At 33.6% G+C, this 21,251-nt stretch overlaps 1 protein-coding gene across 5 annotated transcripts; it reads right to left on the bottom strand.

The window, feature by feature from the left end:
* Nucleotides 1-54: 54 nt before the first annotated feature.
* On the bottom strand, nucleotides 55-19,957 carry LOC148629806 (uncharacterized). 5 transcript variants are annotated; one of them, XM_088557371.1, is made up of 3 exons: nucleotides 19,878-19,957; nucleotides 3,193-3,441; nucleotides 55-2,731 (listed from the first exon to the last, which is right to left on the bottom strand). In XM_088557371.1, the coding sequence occupies exons 2-3, from the start codon at nucleotides 3,390-3,392 to the stop codon at nucleotides 1,054-1,056; spliced, it is 1,878 nt and encodes a 625-aa protein (XP_088413497.1). In that variant the 5' UTR covers nucleotides 3,393-3,441; nucleotides 19,878-19,957; the 3' UTR covers nucleotides 55-1,053. The 5 variants fall into 5 exon arrangements, with proteins under 5 accessions (XP_088413497.1, XP_088413476.1, XP_088413477.1 ...); XM_088557350.1 differs by lacking the exon at nucleotides 19,878-19,957 and adding an exon at nucleotides 15,727-15,958; XM_088557351.1 differs by lacking the exon at nucleotides 19,878-19,957 and adding an exon at nucleotides 8,969-9,772.
* Between the last annotated feature and the right edge of the window lie 1,294 nt (nucleotides 19,958-21,251).

Genomic DNA, 21,251 nt, shown 5'->3' with positions numbered 1-21,251 from the left:
TCGGTTTTCATGTGGTATTAATTTTGTTTGAGTTTTTCTTACTAACAGTATACAAACCATTGGTTTAAGTTTATTAACCACGAACAGTGAAGTTCGTTAAAAACATAACAAGATATTTAAAATAAAACAAAATAACAAGAGAGTACTGAAAGTTGGTTCTTTGAACCCTCCAAAATAAGTTAACATAACTCAATAAGTAGAGAACATTGATATGCCAACAATATAATGGTTCCCAAATGTTAGTTAAAAAGCGTTTATAGATAGATACATGTACAAGTATTTCCAAAATTTTTAAAATAAACAACTGTAAGGATCGTCTTGTAGATTTAAAGTTTGAATTTTTAGTTACATTTAGAACATTGTAATTTTAACCTTTAGGAAAGAATTTATTATACACTCCTTGAGACGTTTAGGATTCCCGCACGCACGATACCCAAACGCACGATAAACGAACGCTTCTCTCGTGCGTTTAAACGAAAGCTCCTATTGTGCGTTTAAACGCACAATAAACGTACGATAGACGAACGACGAAAAATAATAATATTGACATATAATGAAGACAGAAAAAAGTAGAAAATAAAATTAATGAAAGTATATAAATTAATAATAACAAAAAATATAAAAATAACAGTTAAATCAGGGAAATAATCAAAGTATAAAAATTATCGAACGCTTCTATCGTGTGTTTAAACGAACGCCCCCAGCGTGCGTTTAAACGAACGCTTCTATCGTGCATTTACCGTGCGTTTAAACGAACGCAAAACGATGTGTAAACGCACGATAAACGATGCACGAACGCTAAAATGGTAAACGTGAACGTCTCAAGGAGTGTAACATTTTATCAAGAAGAACTTTTATCCTTTTTATACATTGTATCATTTAAGGAAACAATAATATAAATCATCAAGAAAGGACTATAAACGTGGTGACGAAATATAAAGTGTAATGATGCTACTATGTCATCTGTAATTCTTATTTTCAATTTTACATCTAAAACATCCATATCGTTTGAAACTATAAAAATTAATCATAATTGTAAAATAAGTAGTTCTTTTAGCATTTCATGGTCTCGTTTTCGTACGTTGATATGGATATTCCACTGTCATCAACTTCTGTTCGAGGTGTAGCGTCTTTCTTGAAAACATTATCCCCACGTTTAAAAGATCCCACGAGAGTGTCACCGGAATTAGAAAGTGGAGAATCCGGTTCTTCGTGAGTCAGGAAGAACTCTTCTGCTTTTTCGTTTCGAGCAGTCTCACATGTATCACTCGTGTGTTTATGAAGACTTGTTGGTGTCGTGTGCGCCTCCTTTGAGTCATTCGCCATTTTATTGATTTTCCTTTTTTTCGTTTGTGGCGTTTTCACAGTTTGAAGGTTCTTCAAATCAACGATAATCATCGGCATCTCGTTATCCTCGTCGGAATTCACAGATTTGTGTTTATCTACAGAACCTCGATTGAATTTTCCGTTTTGTTTCTCTTCAACTTGTTGTTCTCCATACACTCTTCCTTGGACTATAATATTGTCTAAAGTATTCTGAGTGCTATTACTTTGCCTCGAATCTGGACTTTCACTTTTTCGCATACTTTTCGGTGTCAATATTTCTCTACTTTTCGCTGACGAAGCTGACATGGTGCTATGGTGTTCTTCTATAGCATCTACTTTCGATTTATAATTAATACGTACAGATATTTTCATATCTGGACCAATTTCGCTCTTAGTAGTTTTCGTCAAATTACTCTCATCTCGCTCTGTGATGTCTGTTAGATTGCAAGCCGGATGTGTTTTCTTTGTTTGAGCAGATGCAGTATTTTCATGCACACGCAGTAGTTCTAGGGAAAGTTTTGGTACCTCCGGTTGATCAGGATCTTTATTGTCACGATTTTCAATCTTTTCGTCATTGTCTTGATCGCAAATATACGAATTTTCCCTCGAATCTACATCGGCTATAGTGCTAGAGCCACCTCTAGAATCTGGAGTATTGGCTCCTTCGTTAATTCGCCCACTGAGGTCAGAGTTTTGACCCTCCGAATACAAACTAGGGTTAGGAACACGAGTTGGAGATGCCGGTGATGTAAATATTGTTGGCTGGTTTATTCGTTGTACCGATTTAATTGCAAACAGTTCCTCTCTGTGATCGTTTTCCGTGACCCCTAGAATATGCTTCATTTTATTGTACCCATGTGCAACACTTTGTCCTTTAATCAAAGACGCCTTTACAAAATGAGGTTGTTGGTTCGAATCTAACACCCGTTGATAACGTCTCTGAAATTCATGGTTGTTATTGTTTTTGTGGTCATTATGTTTGTTTTCCCTACTGCTTAAATCATTGTTCGCGGAAGAAGAAACTGTCTTTCCAAACGCTACTACGGGCTTTTTTCTTGAAAATCTGACTCTATTTTGATATCCTTGAAATCCAGCCGAAAAAATATATGGCATCTCCGAATCAAAGGAATTTGGTTCAAATGAAACACTAAATAAATCCTCAGCGCTCTCTTTTGATCGTTCCTTTTCTGCGCTATTGACGTCAACTCTTGGAAGTGTTCTACATTTTCCACGTTGTTTTCGTGGGTTCATAGCGTTGTTTTTCAGCCATGGGGGATCTAAAGATTTATTTTCACGATCTGTTGATGATTGAGGTAGAGACCTGTTGCTCAACTTACTTCTCACAGTTGACGACGATGATTTTTCTGTTCCTGCACTTTTTACTAACGAACCCTGTGCAACTTGTCTACAACAAATAAGCGATCAAATTAGTTCCTGTTTTACAAATACGTTTCCATATTTCAAAGCATTGATACTCACACTAGTGCAAGATGTTTTTTTTTACATGTAATGAACTTTGATAGCGAAATGTGACATTTTTGCGAGTTACACAGTATTGTTCCGTTTCAGTCGCTCCAATATAGTCTAAGGATGTATTCTTGACCTGATTCAACGATAAGGAAAATTTTTTTCTTCACCTTTAACCTTCGGGCACGATTTGTTCACATGATTTTTTCCGGTAACACGAAACATGTAACTATCAAACCATTGGGCATTTGGCATAAACACTTAATTGTAAATCTTGTCTCTGTTTGTAATGCATTACAATCTTTGAGTTTATTATTTTCATTCGTTTTTAACGAGTAAGTTCAGTCATATTCTGGTACGTGTATGTCATTAGCAATTCAGAAGTATGTATTACTTTACCTTATTTTGATTGGTAGATTGTCTAAAGACTTGTAGACCGCTTCATTATTTCTGGCCCGTTCTTTCCTCAGCTTTATAATATACCGCTTGGATATTTCTTCTTTCGATATACCTATAACATCATTTCGATGGTTGCTGGTTCCAATGTGAGTAGGTGGCGCTCTCAATGAAAGGCTCGGAGGAATTGTTCCCTTCCTCATCAATTCCACGATGTGAGGATCGTCGAGGTCAGATATATCATGGTCCCGGCTGGAAAGAAATAGAGACAACTGTTATTACTTTTGATATTGCATTTCTCAAAATCTCTCTAACTTTCGATGCTGCAGGGATGTTTAATTTCTGTCACGCTTCTTTTAATGCTCTTTCCTTGACATATCGTAAATGTCGCGGAAAATGTGCTGCATGGGTTTTTTTAAAACCCTCGAATGGCAAAAAAAAGAGAAAATAATTATTACTACCTCATCTATGGTTGTTAAATTTAATTCCTAATTTTAATGGATCCATTAAAAATATAACAAAACCTAGACAGACAATCTAGAAACAAATTCTTTAATAAATTTCGAAGGTGATTAATCTATTTCTTCTCCGACATATTTCTAATCGTTATACAGAATATTAGAGAAAATTAATTTATGTCACGTCAGTAACCAACGAAAACTGAAAATGACAATCAGATGATACATTGCCAAACACAATACTTACATATTGCAGCACAAACACACACTTTTAACTATGTGTTGAAATTTATTGCTCATTTTAGGGAATGCTAAGCACTAAAGTATTCCATTCATGAACCTTGATGCTTTTACGCACAATTTTAATAACTTTTAGTAAATTATATACATTTTGTTACTTCTGTTTTCCTTTACTTTAGAAAACAACAGAGAGCATACAGAACAATTGTATCGGTTGGTTAGACCTTTTGATCAGATAAATAGGTAAAGATTTCATTTTTGTTCGATCGACTTTCAGTTCAAAACAATAGAACGTAAAAAGAGAATGGTTGTCATGTGTGCCTTTGACACGTTTTCAAACAAAATTAATTACATGTGAATCCGACCGATCCGGAAATAATTTTCGTAATAAATGCAGTTTGTTGGTTATTCTTAAAAATTGTTAAATCATTCTCGAGAAATCGCACCGCTGTAAGCGCCACCTCCGTAATGGTCTGGAAAAAAGGGCGTAAAATACCCAAAACACATATTCAACCAAAACCAACTTTTGACAAAGTTTTCTCTTCCTATGAATTGTTTATCATATTTTATGACGTTCTGTTTTTCAATAGTACAGAAATCAGAGTACACCTTCAGAATGATGCTCAGTCACCATGTTTTGGCCGATTTCTATAAAAGACTGGTGCTTATTTTTTTGTCGCTAGGTAAGTGATAATTTTGTTTCTAGAGTGTTGGTGAAACGGCTCAATTTTTAAAAGACGTAACCAGAAACAAGAAGCATAAATTACCCCAAGAGCGAACGTTCCACGTCCACAATCTCTGATTTTATGACATATTTATTTTATATTTTCATTCTTCGTTTCCCACTTGTCTACACTTATGAAATATCTAGAGTACTACTGAAAAACTTCAATTATTATTTTGATATCAATTCAAGAATGTTAAGTTCATCGTTTTATTGTGTCCATTTACAGTTCATTGTACCTGACCTTAAGCTCAAAGATTGACTGAATTGTAAGTGGTATTCTAAGTAAATGATACATTTCGTACTTGAAATTCTTAAATGTATAAAATAATTGTATAGAAAATCTTATTCGTCTACAAAGTTACTATTCCAAAACAGAATTACAATGTGTCAAGCCTTCAAAATCATTTTTGTAAAGATGTATGTTTCTATGTTTTTTTTTTTTACTATTTACGCCTTGCAGATAAAAAAGAAAAAAACGTTTAGATTTTATAAGCATCTGTCATTTAACGGATGTATAATGGTCTACTACTGTCCGTCCGTCCGTATGTTCATCAATGATTTGTCAACAAGGTCTGGCGTTGAAGTTTCTTAGAAAGCCCTCTTGTAACCTTGTAGTGTCGGGAAATGCATGGTCAAATGACGTCTATTTTTTTATACTGTCCGCAAACATTCGAATGGAATGGCTTGTCTTCAGCGGCCAGTAAGCGGAAACTAACGTCTGCAGCTGCTGGCCACTAGAGTCCGACTAAAAGACTTCGATTTTTATTTGGGTATTAATTCCAAAATGTTTTAAACTTAAGTCTATCGATGTCTGCAGTTAATGTTTGTTTGTTTGTTTGTTGAGGTTTAACGCCCGAGCAGCAATATTTCAGCTATATTCAGGCGATGAACATGAAGTGGATGATAAAATTAACATGAAATGTTGATGAAATGAAAAATGGGATGGGACACAAGGATCGAGAAATTTTTATTGTCACTGGAAATAGGGAGAGGTGGGTAGGGTCGGGCAATTTAGCATCCTGTGGCGGAGCCCTATGGCTCCTACTCCGGGAGAATACCACTGTGACAGTAGGATTTTTTAACGTGCGAGGAACATTGCATATTTCCCAACACGGTGCACCACGATGGATTGCAGTCAGGTTTTCCGTATCATAGCCTGACAACCTCAGCATGTAACATGCCAGGGGTACCCCATTCCACCACCTGGACTACACAACCCAGTTGCTCTGTGGGAAGAGCGCCCTAGTCCCTGGCTAGGGTTCTGAGCACTATTTAGTCGCCTTTTACGACAAGCTTAGTGCTGCTGCAGGCCTATTCTATCAACACTCGTACCTGCACGCACGGGGCATGTCTGCAGTTGAACGATAATTAAATACCTGCTTGAGGGTTTCTTTTGTAATTGTTTTCCTCTAGGGGAAGAATTTTGTATCACATTTTTTTCTCTTTTTATGTCAGTGAAACAGCACTTTCAAAATCTAACCATGTCGTGTGCCTTAGCGCATCTGTTTTAAGTTGGTCTGTGAATTTCGATATTATGACACATTAGGGCATCTACGATATTTGGCGGTCCGCTTCATCTTCTTATCAAAATTATGTTGGTGAGACAAGAGTTTAAGAATACAAAGGATGAAAATACTTTTTATGACAGAAAAAGCGTCGGCAGAAACATCCGTGAAACTTTCATCTCATATCTATAAATTGATGGCTAAATACGAATAGCCATTGTTTATTCATGAATAGAATGCACGAAGCTAATAACATGAACAAAATCAATCAAGGGTAAACATGACAGGGAGTTAAAAAACATAAGAACTAAAACGACTCTGAAAAAAAAGTTTGTACACCTTTTTTTTATAAATAAAGGCAATGAATATTTCCACAAAAGAAATGTATTTTTGTGAGAAAAAAATAATCATACCTTCTCAACTGAAAAAAGTCACATCAAGTAAAGTACAGACGCTGCGAATTACCATACCATCCCTTTTAAATAACCCAGTGCACATATTGTAATGAAAATCTTACATATCACACCTGTATTTATCATAAACTACCTTTGAAATATGTTCTTTTGTTTCAAGACAAGTCATCAACAGCGCTTTTATACATGTTCTATATTCATCAAGCTGCCATTGAAATGTGAAAATTTGCCAAGATCTTATGTGTTGGTTGTTTGGATATACAATTACCATACAGTTGTCATTTGTATTTTAAATTCATCTTAAAAGAATAAGATGCAAACTGTATACTTGCCTTGAAAGACCTTCCGTTAACATAAGATCCTCATGTTACGTGTGCCTTCCTGGAGTTTATATTTCCCAACTACTACATCCAATACGTATATGAACAAACTAAAACTTTAAAGACAAGCCGCTTCGTATTCGTCATAAAGTTTTCAACGGGCAAATAATTCAATGAATGCATCTTCATTGTCAAGCGATAGAAATAATCTCAGTAAAAATGAATGCGAAAGACATGATAAATAAATAAAACCTGTCTTTTTTACCGATTTTAGACATTCACAATTAGTAATATTTCATATTTCTCAATTCAAATGACAAATGTAGATAGGTTATTGTACAGATAACTTATTTCTATAGATGGAACCAAGGACTTTGTGTATTTACTATTAATCAATCTTGACGAAATTAAAATTATATATCACTCTTTCATTAGAACTAAAGGTAATTCGATGTACAATTTCATTTATGATTGACACGCCCTTCAATGACAACGTGGCACTGTGTAATTCAGTTTGAATGTGAAATTGAAACTGTACGTTTTGTTGAGCTCCTTGCCCATTGAGTTTGAAATGTGTCACTTTTCCGGTGCCACTGATGCCATCACTCTCCACTTTCCTGAAATCTGATTATTTCTGCAAACACACGGAATAGTATATCAGGATTCTTTGAACTTTCATTTTCGTGGGGGTAGAATATTTCCAACGGGGGTACTCATTCACGCATTTTTTAAGTGATGAGTATGAGATCGCTTGTTTGACACTCAATATGTGCTAAATATGTTTTATAAAAAATAGAATTTCTAAATTAAAATTTCTATATTACAAATCTAACCACCTTTTTACATATGTATTTCTTGAACGTCCAGCGCGCCGGGCACCGGTCCTGTATCCACCACTGTGTCTGACCAAAAAAACCTTCAAATTTAAACCACTCTTTTAAACGCATTGGCTTTTGTTATTTGTTTGTTTTTTTAGGGGGACATGGGTAGAAATATAGATGATGGTGGTGTCTTCAGTAGATATCACAAAACATTTGGTATGTGATCTCAATCATAAATCTTTGACATTGTGGATTGCAGTCATTATTAGAGAAATATGATTATATCAAAGTTAATCCTTTAATCTCCTGGATTATTTGCGCAATGTTATTTTACTGCTAAACAGTGAAGGATTGTTTGTATTACAAAACTTATTAACCTGATTATTCTGCGTTTAACTTTAATCATTTAAGAACAATGTCGTTTAAAACATAAACGTCGATTCAACAACTCTATCATTTATTTCTAAGTAACAGTCGTCACTTGTCTTGCATTTTAAATGTATTTTCTGTTACAAGTAAAATAAGTAGGTCAACATTTATTCTTAAAATTTCAATACCTTCGAAAACTTCGTGTTTACACTCAAATAGAAAGAGAAAGTTTCTTTTTGACATAAGAAGAATTGTTCTTGGGAAAGCACTTCTTATTTCATACCAAACACAATAGACAACCTAACAATGAGTTAAATACCGATATCAGGTTTGGAGTGAATAAGTCGACAGAAATCTGGAGTAGATTAGAAAATTAATAGCTAGTTTAATAAACACCTTCCAAACTGGTCAGTTTGGTTACAAAAATTCATCATTAAATTATGTTTTTCATGCCACATTATGCTCATCACAATTCTAGTCAAAATATCACGGACTTTTGGGGTTTTTTTTATATACTAATAATTACCCCATAATAACTCATTTTACTTGTCGATATTTTCTCTAAATCACTAAGTTGTGTTCAAATAAACCAGAGCTGCCTTCAACTGCCACGAAAGTTCGCTCTACGTATCTAAATACAACAGGAGCTAATCATATACACACTTCACTACAAGACTAGAATATGTAATTGTGCTTTTGGTTTTAAGAGACAGAACGTATTCTGAAAAAATAACCTCATAATTTACTTTCGAAAAATCAAGACATTGATGAAGTACACCTCGCACATATAAAAATCGAAGGAAATGTCCGAAGACGTATTTTTTCAGTTTGGATCTCTGAAAATTGCTCACAAACCAGCACCGAGCGAACACTTCAGGATTATTTTTCTAGAGAAATACAAATAAACTGACTAAAACAAGTCCTACCTGATAAATTCTAGCAAGAACTCCAGATGAACCCTCTCTAGTCTTGGTTTTATTAGAACATGGAAATATTTTGGGTTGCTCATTTTGTCGTCACAAAACTCCGAGTAGATTTATTTCTAAAGCTTTTTTTCTAAATTGCTAACTGCAAACTCACTTTAAGTAATAAATCTCACATCTTTTCATATATATATATATATAAACGTTTTTTTCCCAATTATTATACAAAATTTGACATTAATCCAGTTACATGTTTTTAATTAAATTGTTGGTGTTCTTTCAACTAAGTACCATCCAGTAAAACGTACGAAATAATTTACTCAAGCATTCTGATTACACTCAAATGCATTTCAAATCATATTTGACACTCATTTTCATTCGAATGACAAAGAACTATCGTCTCCGATCTATTCCTACTCAAAAGTCATCGAGTAGTTCCAGGTCTTTTAAGCATAGGCTTTGATGAAATTGGTGAAATGAATATTGATTTGCGTTCTTTAGGTGTTGTCCTGTTGGTTTCAATATCGTAATATATAATACATCCGTCTGTATTGAACTCAAATAAAAGCGCATTTAAAGTTCAGTCGCAGCAGTCCTCTCATTGTTTGCAAGTCATAAATACGTGAATTAATGAAATATAATGTTCACACGTTGTTAAACAACACGTATTCCTTATTGTACGACCTCAGTTTGGAATAAATTATTCCAATTAAATAATATCTATGTTATATCTAACTAATGCAGGACCTTTAACCTGATCCGAGGTAGTATATTATTTCGACACTATTTAATTCTTACTTATCATATACAAATACGCTCGATACTTCTTACGGAATTATAGACATTTGGTTAAGTAATCCTCTCTGACAATTGTTTGTATACCAAGCAGAAGCACAATTCAAATATTTCATGTTGCAAACAAAGCTATTGATAATCTTCTTTGTGCAAATGAATACGATATGAATTCGGTACAATAAAATTGAACTTTTAAATGAAATTTCACTTGGAAATTGTTTAGATTGAAAACCTTAGAAGTATGATAAGAGGACAATTAGTACCGTCGAAATCTTCTTGTTTCATCTTAGAAAGTATTTGCAAGTGGAATGTTATCTTCTGTGGTGTCAAACCATTTTAATGGAGGGTAATTATCAGTTTTGTTTGAGGTCTATGAAGAACGAAACGGTTATGCAAGTTTTGACATTGACATTAGTGTCGTATTAATGTTTGAAAGGCCGTGGAACTGTCTCAAATCTAATCCGATACGTTCGAAACATTTATCTGGACAAGTTTTGTCAATTAGAACTTTTTGTCCGGTTTTTCTTAATTATCAAAGGTATAAAAACAAATTTGCGACATTGGCTTTAGGTAGGCCAAGGTACTGTTACAGTTCGGTTGTCTCAGAAGTGATCCAGTTCAGGTCTTTCAGTAAATTAAGATGACCTAGACATGTTTCACGTTTAAGCATAGAGATATGATTTAACGGGCCCAGAATTGTTTTCTGAGTTTTTATGGGCGAAACGTGGGCTTGAATATTTTTGACAAAATTATTTTATTTAACCAAAAAAAAACAAAAACAAAAACAAAAAAAACCAAAACAAAAAAACAAAAAACAAAAAACAAAAACAAAAACAGTGTCAAAATTCAGAAAAAAAGTAAAATCCCCATACCCCATCAACCCGCCGAAAATCCAATGATCCAGGTTACCGTATTTAAGGAATGACAATAGTATTAGTGTTTCTGTCCAACCTCGAATGAGCACTCAAGTTACTTCCAAAAGGCAGCTATTTTCATCGAAATTAAACGAAGATTGCCACATGGTAAATTGGTAGACAAAAAACATTCATTATTAAATCAAATTTCTCCAAAATGCCATAGTACGAAGTCGAAAATATGTATTATTTTATAAGTAGGTTTTGCGCTAAGTAGTGCATTTGTTGCTTTTTACAATTTCCGTTAACGGTAATCAATACAAATTTAATCTATGACATTAGAAACACTGAGAGTCCGATTTCAGTTTAACAGGAAGTAGACCTGCATTACGGAGTAAGGATTTATTTAAGAACAGGTAATAGTTCACGTCAAATTATGAAGAAAGAATCTTAGTTGCCAAAGGCATTGCAATAAAAATATATTAAACTTCGTTCTCATACAGGTTACAACTGCCTCATATTAGTAGTCATTCTAATTGTCACTATTCTTTGGAAACATAAAGGAAACACAATTTGATAGATATTTGAACTCAAAGAGCTGGAGACGAAGAAAACAGGGACAGATCAAACAACAAAACCGAATCAAAAATAAATGTGGCCGGTGACTAACTTTTCAACTGTTGTATTTCCAATTTGAACTATAGTATCAACACGTTGCGTTTCTTCTCGAATCACGAAATATATTTTACCCATTTTCAATTCGTATCGTAGTGGTTTATTCGTTTTTCGAATGAACAGTTTACATCTCACGTCCGTCTAAGTACCTTATTTCTCGTTTAATAATCATGTCTTGTGCCTGGTTGGAGAAGTCGAGGGATACACCAGTAACAATGTAAGACTCATATTATAGTTTAGTGCAGAAAATGCTATATTTACTTATAAATCAGTTATAAGGTAATCCCTTTCACAACAAGTTTAGATAATTGGACCTTTGCTTGTGTTATTTTACAGACCCTTAAGTTCAATGGCTTGAGTTGAACTATAAATTCGTGTTAACATTAGTTGTTTGTTTTTGGACTTACTCAGTACATTCTAGTTAAAGATTTAAGTTTGATTTTGTTTGTAAAATAAAGCTTTCAATGATCTTACCAAAACAATTCTAAATGGACATGTGGAAAGGACAAGCACTTCTGAAATACATTGTCATCAAAATGTCAATAAGCTAAGGACTCTTCACTTGGTTTAAAGAACTGTACATCTACTATATATGACATCTAACGAATTTAACTAATCACCACCCCCTACAACTAAAATCATAATTGAAAATTATTTCGACAATCGTCAATTAATGAACTATTGTAATAAAAAATGTGAAAACCCCTCTTTGGTTTTGTCTACACAGACCAGTCCATTAATAGACCTCTCGTATTTTCATCCTTTTTTTGTTGGGAAAAATCATCGGAAGGGCTAAAATTGATAGCCTGACCAGACACTTGGCTCTGAGGAGGAAATCGCTAGGAGGTTTTTTTTCACTCGATAAGAGTTAATTTTGAACTCCAGGAATAACCAATACACATGATCCCCAGTAACTCCAGAAACATATTACAAGCTACAAAGCGATACATGGCACAACTTAAAACAACTCAAATGGATCTGTTCTTTTTTCTGGTATCAATAATAAGATTAGTTAGACATATAGTCATACAATTGCATCAAATAACACGGTCTCTCTTTGACATAACTGAGTACTAACACAGGCGTCAAATAAGTAGAACAGTTATAAATTTTACGAATTTTAAAATGTGAAGAGATTACATGAAAGGGTAGTTCATAGCTTACATATGAAAAAGTTAGTAAATCATGCAGATCGTCAACAAAAAATTAATAAAAAAAAATAACTAATTTATTTGGTATTGACAAATAGTGATGTGATTTATTTAACCTTATACTTCCTTGTCTAAAACTTATTTGAGCTTTTCACATCAGTATAAGAAAAAAAATATTCTAGATTATATGCAATTAGTCCCGAGGATTGGCCGTCTACCTAAACTAATTATCATCTATCTAACATCTTAAACATCAACCTCCAATATTTGGTGCACATATACCACATACCACCACATATATACCACATATACCACATACCACCACATATATACCACATATACCACATATACCACCACATATATACCACATATACCACATATACCACCACATATACCACATAAACCACATAATGCAAGTATTTTCATAAACATAAGCGAAATATATGTTGGCAGATATCTACTGAGCGAGCGGTTCAATAGTAGATATTTTTATCATAACCTGAATAATAAACTTATTACTATAATTTAATGTATGAAATACCAAATTGTTAAATGAAAAACTGCATTGATTTCGTCTGAGTGTATGATCATTTGTTTATTAGCTTTAAAATGCATAGTCATGCATGCTACCTGCTTGAATAATCGTAACGTAAGGAAACGCTTCAATTATTGAAGTAAATCATGTTATGCTCAGCTTTTGTTATGAGCGTGAACGTTATCTACCTCTTAACGAGAGAAACTGAAGTAAATTATTACCATCGTGAGCATAATTCTGGTGAGAAAAAAAAAATAAAGTAATCCTTTTTTCCAGTCGCTCATTGATCAACGATCTCTTCATCCGCTAGAAAGTTTAGCGGACTGCAGACCGGACAACCACTTTCTATGTTCAAATACTAATGCTTGGGCTTACGAGAAAGTATTATTCGAATCAAATTGCATGAGACAAAGTAAGGTGTTAGTATATACGTTGTACTAAGCTATGTAAGTTTAAGGACGCGGGTGGGGCCCAATCAACATCTGACAGGACTTCGGTTTCAAAAATCGAAGTGCTTTGAGTCTTAAAGTTGTAATCAACACACTATAATTAGGTTAGGGGTACCGTGTATAAAAGAATGGTTTACTGAAACCTACATATACTGAAAACATACACGTTGTTAGACCATTTGAATGAAATTAATTACAGTGGAATATTTTTTTTCTATTCCAGATTTTCGGACTATAAGCGACATTGACGACTTTAGATTTTGATTTTTTTAGGGTTGGTTTTGTACTACTATATTGGCAATCATTGGGGAACTGTGTAGACGGAAGGTGAGATGTAGACTGAAATGCGAGGCGTCAGATCCCAACACAACTAATCGACGTAGACCATCAATCATTTTTAACGGTTTGATATTTATCAATTATTTTTCTAATGCTCATTAACTCACGGAATATCTTAACAAACTATGCTTGATTGGTAATGAGACGAAAATAAAAACTAATCTTTGAAATTTAATAAAAAAAGCATTTCACTCATTCCGACGCACGCATTAACATCACGCGACATCCATAACTTACAATCTCGCATTTCATTGGATACATGTGTTGGCAAGGTAAAATTTCGAGGCTCCACTGGGGCATTTCTGTCCAGAACATTACTTTCATATATATATATAGTTTACTTGCTGAGCAAATAAAATAATTTATTGAAATACGAAACATACCACATAGTTCACCAAATAAAATCTAAATCTGATTTAGAAGTTTATTAATAACTGTTGTCTTTACACATGCGTCGGCTATCTTTAGTACTTGTTTTGTTAATAGCTCGAATAAATTTGCAGAAGTTATTAAGATCAGGGAGATGGCGACTATTCATCAACTCTCTAAATTTGAAGATATTTTGTCGAAAGTATGATTCTCTCTTTAAAAATGTTCCTGTCTCAGTAGTAAGAGGGTCACATACTAAAAGACAGTGGAATTTATCTCCAATGTCATGATTTGGCATTATAAACATTTTCTTTAATCTCCAGGTATATTTTGCCTTCTCCCTGATTCTATTGGTAATTATGGTTTATAATTCGAAGTCTACATAAAGTAACAACATCCTTGTCGTTTAAGATATTCAAGATTATCCTTGTACACCGTGGCTCGTAAATTCTATTATTCAATGATTTAGGCGAATTTCTTACATCTGATAACCATTGCTGATTGAACTCATCTCTCAGTACTTGTAAAAATCCTTCAATCAATTTGAGAATCGATCGATCGGTTTAAGTTTAACCTCAATCAGCAGATGTTCCATGCATTAAAGGGCGATCGAGATTTTTTGGTCAATCGAAAAGATTTCGCTTTGTTCAAGACCGATATTTTGAGTCAAATTTGTAATACGCAGAAGCAAGAATCCGTATGTAGGATTGTCTATAATTCTGACTTTGAACCAAACAGTCGTTACTTTATCTATTATGTGCCGCGTGCCTGGGGTTTATTAATGCCTGCAATTTTTTATACTTACCTGGGAACAAAACCCAGGCTTCCCAATATCGTCATACAATCCTCCATCACAAAAACATTGCCAACAAAATTACCCGATATTTCAAAGACAATATGGATTATTTCATACTCCTATACTCCACCCATTGCACCCAAAATTTTCAATTATAAAAGACTATTACCTCAAGATTGAGGACTTCAAGGCTAAACCATCTGACTATTCTTTCAAAAACTCTACATTCAAATATGGTCCTTCCGGTCACGTCGTTACGGGAGATTTAACTATAATCGAAAACGAATCTCTGCGTAATATCCTTTCTAAAGGTCCCAAGTACCGTGAACCACGCTCTATAAATTGGAATTATAACTTCAAAGTTCTTATGGATGGACTACGCAAGAATATGGATAAAACGAGAAGAAGACATTGATACTTAAAGGCCGTGAGGTCTTTAATTTTGAAACGAATGAAAGTTTTAAGTAGGTCAATGACTGCCAATGCTACATCAGTTTTCAAAGACCCCGATATAGCAAAAACTGTCTACTATACATGACAAATATGTTGTCCTACCAGCAGACAAAGCCCAAAACAATATTGTTTTTTGTCTGCAAAACGTATTACATCCAATGTTTATTATCAGAGGTAGACGTCGAAAATAATAACAGTGATAAGATCTATACTGCTACCGCACTATCCAAAGATATGATCATCGCAGCACTTGCTTTAATATGTTTCATTCTATAGTGTAACTCTATATGGAGAATATAATTGTGATTTGACAATAAACAATAAAAGAATCAGACATAAACTTACCGGGTATTTTTGTAAAGCCTTGGGTGTCGTTTCTTAATATCGGGTAAACTAAAATCAGATTCCTCATCTATTTCTTGTTTTCTTATAAAATCCAATCTCAGATCCTCGGGTACTGTGCGAATCTGCCCTCGCATCATTCCCCCGTTTGTGAAGTGCTGTTAAGTCAATATTATTTAAACAAATTGCGTCAGTTAGCGCAATTTTTATTCACGTTTTTAAACAATACTGTGTTTTTAAAAAGTAACGGTCCCGTCGTTTTATATACGAAAATAACAATACACTTGCACTAGTTTGACAAAAAAGGGTCGTAAGTCAACACCAAAAATCAATCTCACAACACGGATCACCGAGAGACATGAACGAAGATTTCATATAAATCCATATCTTATGTGATTAAATTTTATAAACCCTCATTTGAAACTGTAAACATGTATGTATAGATTGATTATTGACTAATCAATAACTTTGACAAAGTCTTCTTGATAGAAATACCAGATTCCTTTCTTATATTGGATATTGTAATAAAACAAAATTAAATCCATTAGGTTACATTTTGTGTCCCAAAAAATATCCTTTTGATACTCCGTACGCGGAGTCACTCAGTATGATTTTCCAATTAAGACTTCAATAGACGCCAGTTATGATATGTGGCCCTCGATTAACCGTTTCTAACCTTTCCATGTTTTATCAAGATCGAAGTTATTTCTTAAAATGTACTTTATCTATCTAAATCTCAGCCATTTTCGGGCAAGTAACTTTCCTTAAAATCGTACTTCTATGACTGAAGTTTGTTTTTCTTGTGAAAGTCAGTTGTTACCGCCGACTTCAATTATGAACAAGACACTTTAAACCAAGAAAATATTCAGAACAAGCAATTTGAAAACCTTTTCGTCGGAATTAATTCGCTTATTAAAACATGGTTATCAATAAAGTTTCCTTCGTGGTAATGGAAAGATTAAACAAAATTATTTGCCAATGAACTTAGAATATAGGCGACGTACAATTCATTCTTATTTGCATATATTTAACGCGTACTTCGAAAAATTGAAACATGACTCCACGCCAATGCCCGTACCATTGTAATCACCGTACAAAATTAAAACTATGCCGAATATAGTCGGAACAAATGGTGAACAAATATTATGAATAAATTGGAATGGGTTACAGCAATGTTTATTTTGTGAAGGAAGGGTTCAGGATCGGGTGTTAAATATATGTCAAAACTAGTAGATTAAGGATTATAAACTTGACGGGTACTGCGAGGCAATGCCCTAAGCCTTAGGAATTTCTCCGACCTTGTTTCGTTAATGTGTGATACAGAAAAATGAGTAATATTTGAGATCTTGTTAATGTAAAATTGAAAATTTTAAACTGACAGACATCCTGACAAGGTTACAATGGCTGAGTTGTTCAGTCAAGAACACTTTTCTTTAAAAAATTTAAAACAAGTTTCAAAAGCATATAATAGAATATTTTTTGACTTTCAACACTATGTAAATTTAAATATTTTAGATTCTATATACTTGCGTCATAATAACACAATAGTTTGTGAAATGGATGTACATGTAGGAATGAGAAGCAAACCCATTCAGACAAAGACATTTCTTACTTGAGATGATCGTACACATAACTAATGCCCTCTGAATCATGTAAAACGTGTTGATTTAGCAATTATATCACAGAACCAGCTAAATACCGGCGAAATACATATATCCACGAAACTATATTAAGTTTACTTTACATGGGTTAATGAATGATCAGTAATGCTTTCACAATTTCTTTCAAAAGAAACCATTGCCAAAGACGTAATCAAAACTCGAAAGTAGAGGAAACTGACAGAAACAACAAACAGTAATAATATCATTGCGTAATAATTTAATTTCAGAAGTAACACGCAAAACTCATTGCGAATAAACGCAAAACTCCTTGCGAATAAACGCAAAACACTGCGAATAATCGCAATAAGTTTTGGGTTTAAACGCAATGTTTTGTGAATAAACGCAATCATTGCGATCAAACGCATTTTGTTGCGAATAAACGCAATCATTGCAAATAAATGCAATAATTATTGCGAGGAAACGCAATAATTATTGCGAATAAACGCAAACAATTTGCGTTTAAACAGAAAACGTATTGCGAATAGCGCAAAAATTTATTGCGTTTAAACGCAAAGTATTGCGAATTAACGCAAATATCATTGAGATTATATAAAAGTCGTCTGGCGTAAAGGCATATATATTGTCAGTAAATGAAGACATAAGATGAAAGTGGAATGCAGTTGCTGTCCTGCCAATAGGTTTAAAGACATATAACGAGATTAGCTGAAATTAAGGTAAGAAATGTTGACGTAAGATTGCCCTAAGGTACGTTTTGTTGTAATAACTGCGTACAAGATTTTACCCGTTTTTTTTATTTCCCGTTCCCATTATTGCGTTTATTCGCAATTTCTTTGTGTTTATTTGCAGTACTTTTGCGTTTAAACCGCAAAAATTTTGCGTTTATTCGCAATAATTATTGCGTTTATTCGCAAAACATTGCGTTTAAATGCAAAACTTATTGCGATTGTTCGCAATGTTTTGCATTTATCCGCAGTAAGTTTTGCGTTTATTCGCAATGTTTTGCGTTTAAACGCAATAATTTTTTTTCTTCAAAAAAGTGGCCCGAATAAGATTCCGTTCGCGCTTTCTGATTGGATAAAGACAATTCGTCCATCATCTGATGGACCAAATTTTGTATATGACTGTGACGTCATAAAACCTTTTTCAATGGTTTACTCGTTGAATTTTTAAACTAAAATTAAATTATAAGGAATGACTGTTATATTTTTTTTCGGTATTTGACAGCTAAAAACCTTAATGAAGCAGTGTAGTGGAGATGAACGCACCATATTGTCCGCTTGTGTGATGGGAATTGTTGGCAATTACAGGGTAGGGATGCCAATTTAATACTTATTTCATATTTCCCGAAGTCTCTAAATAGCATATTAACAAAAACTAATATTACTAAAAAAAAAACTAATGCTACTCCCATTTTCCATCCTACCCACAATAAAGTAAAACACTGTGGAAAATGATCTGACAAAAGTAATATAAGTTATTACGTAAACTCAGAGTGTAACTAACAACCTCCTTTTCAATTATTCGAGAGTCTTGTAAATATATACAGAATATTATATAGTTTTATAAACAATCGATGTTCCGTTTTGTTCAATTTAAAAGATATTAAGACTCATCAAGTACTGTTTTTGGATACAGATCGAATTTTTCGGCTTTTTTCATATATACAATGTAACAAACATGCATTCAATATATTTTTTAAATTAACAAGTTCAGCAACACATACGAGTTTAGGAATGTTTACCTTAAAAAAAAACAAGCATTGAAATATATTTGGTATTTATGGATAGACAGTATGCCATTTTGTAAAGAAAGTACTATTTTATAGTTCGTCCTAACGCAGAGATTTGCTTTTTGGAACGCCTTGTATGACATTAACCCTTTTAAAATACTTTTTGTAATGAACTCTTAGTTGGGTACACAAACCGCAGATGTTCATTTTTGGTAATTATTATTAGAGACTATTTGGGTATGTATGTATGTATTTTTCTTGATAAAAAGCACGCGTGAACTTTTTATTAAGCTTAAACACCTATTACACTCCTCTAAAAATCCACTGTCAGAAGTATTGTGTCGATAGAAAACATCTATAATTTACTAGTTCAATACAAATATAACAAAAAATATCAGCTATGCCGTATACTTTTCTAGTTATGGTGTATCCATTTGCACCATGAGACCCGAAATGTTCTCCCAGTCTACCTCGGGCGTGACATTTTATGCGCAACTAGGCTACCCTACCAGTGCATCTGGAACATGCCCAAATTTTTAGTGGAGTCCAGTTTGCTCATAACTTTTGTTTTCTTAGTACGTGTTATTTTTTGTTATTTCATGTTCTTTGTTGTGTGTGCGCCTTGTCACTTTCTGGTCTTTGTACCTGGAATACGCTCTTTTGATTTCCACTCGAATCTTGGTTCTCTCGATTACTCTTTCATACAAAACAATAGAAATATGGGTTTTTCAAATACCTGTAGCACACGTTATTCATTTTCTAACCCCTCTTATTTATCCAAAAAAGGAATATAATCAACATACCTCTATCCAAGTACCACTATATGTATCCACTATATATCCACAAAACCATCTTAACCGTGCTGGTTTTACATTACGGACCAGAGAAGAGGTTTTAATAATAACACAATCCTGTTTATATCATGCCGGAAACTTTTATAATACAGATTTTATACCTTAATTACTCTTATCTCATGTTTTCTTTTATTATGCCTTGTCAATAACCGCAGCATCCATTAGGAGCTGATATCCGCATCTTGTATGGACTTAAAGCTGATTAAGTTTCTAATACAAATGATTTTGAACTTGTTTATAATGAAATGATTTTAAGTAGCGTAACAAAGAAGACATCTTAGTCATACAATTATTAAATGTTAGATATTTGTCAGTAAGACCTCACAAAAAAGGGTTAAGGCATACAAAATAGAAGCGTATAACAAAATACAGAAAGTGACACTTTTCAGGCATAGACGCCCTAAATTCGACATTTTTAGATGAGATCTTACATATTTTACCAAAAAGTTTCCTGCCTCGCAAATTCACGCGATAAGAAAAACATATGAAGGCAATATTCGCATCTAATACTGGAACAAAGCCCAAATATTAAGAAGGACAGGCGGTCGAAAGAATAAATCAAAACAAAACAAAACAAGAGAGGACAAATAAAAACAAAAGGAGCCAAAAAAAAAAATAAAATAAAATAAAAACCGCATCTGAACCCATCTGCTGTCGAAAAGTGAGCTGTCCCTGTGTCTTAAAGATACCTGCTGTTTTTTTTTCTTTCGTATAATTATATTTAAGTGAAGAACGAAAAAGGTTTTAAAACATTAAACAATAAAAAATATAGTTTGATCAAAAATGCTGCTACTGAATCATATAGACACCTTTTCTTCTATGTGATAAATAATATATCGATCGAAAGATGGAGACCTTTGTGATTCCAGCTAATGTTAACCTCCTTAACTTACAATGCATATACAACAAAGCTTATCGATCAGTGTTGTACTGAATTTCTATCTCTAATGTCTAGAGAGAATTACCCATATGACAATGCTGATGAATTGAGAACTCGTTGCGAATACGTTATTTCAATCAGATTTGAAAATGTGTTTTCCGAAGTGTTGTGCAGTCAAGAAATATTTATATGTATAAACCATGGAACAGACAGCATTTTTTGTTCCAGACAAAATAAAAATAAAACTTGGTCTCATAATACATTGTTCTCGGGGCAAAAATGTTTTGTATGGAAAACCTTAGTAGCTTGAAATCTCATAAATAATAGCCGTATACAGCTGCAACACATGGATTCGCTATGATATCAAAAGTCGCTGAACTTGACATATATATATGTAAGAGTTCTACAAAGCTTTTCTAGTAAAATTTCGAGCTCTTTTGGGA

This window comes from Perna viridis, chromosome 1, assembly GCF_037379345.1.
Source record: "Perna viridis isolate PV_CMFRI_1.1 ecotype Kerala chromosome 1, ASM3737934v1, whole genome shotgun sequence".
NCBI lineage: Eukaryota > Metazoa > Mollusca > Bivalvia > Mytilida > Mytilidae > Perna > Perna viridis.
This window is presented reverse-complemented; position numbering and strand designations above follow the sequence as displayed.

Bases quoted from the DNA above. Each gene is read 5' to 3' on its own strand.
- LOC148629806 (XM_088557350.1), bottom strand. From the start codon at position 15,863: ATGATGCGAGGGCAGATTCGCACAGTACCCGAGGATCTGAGATTGGAT. The intron at 3,442-15,726 runs GTAAGTTTATGT...ATTTCTTTCCAG, and splicing joins AGGCTTTACAAAAATACCCG to CCGGGACCATGATATATCTG. The intron at 2,732-3,192 runs GTAAAGTAATAC...TATTTGTTGTAG, and splicing joins AATCTACCAATCAAAATAAG to ACAAGTTGCACAGGGTTCGT.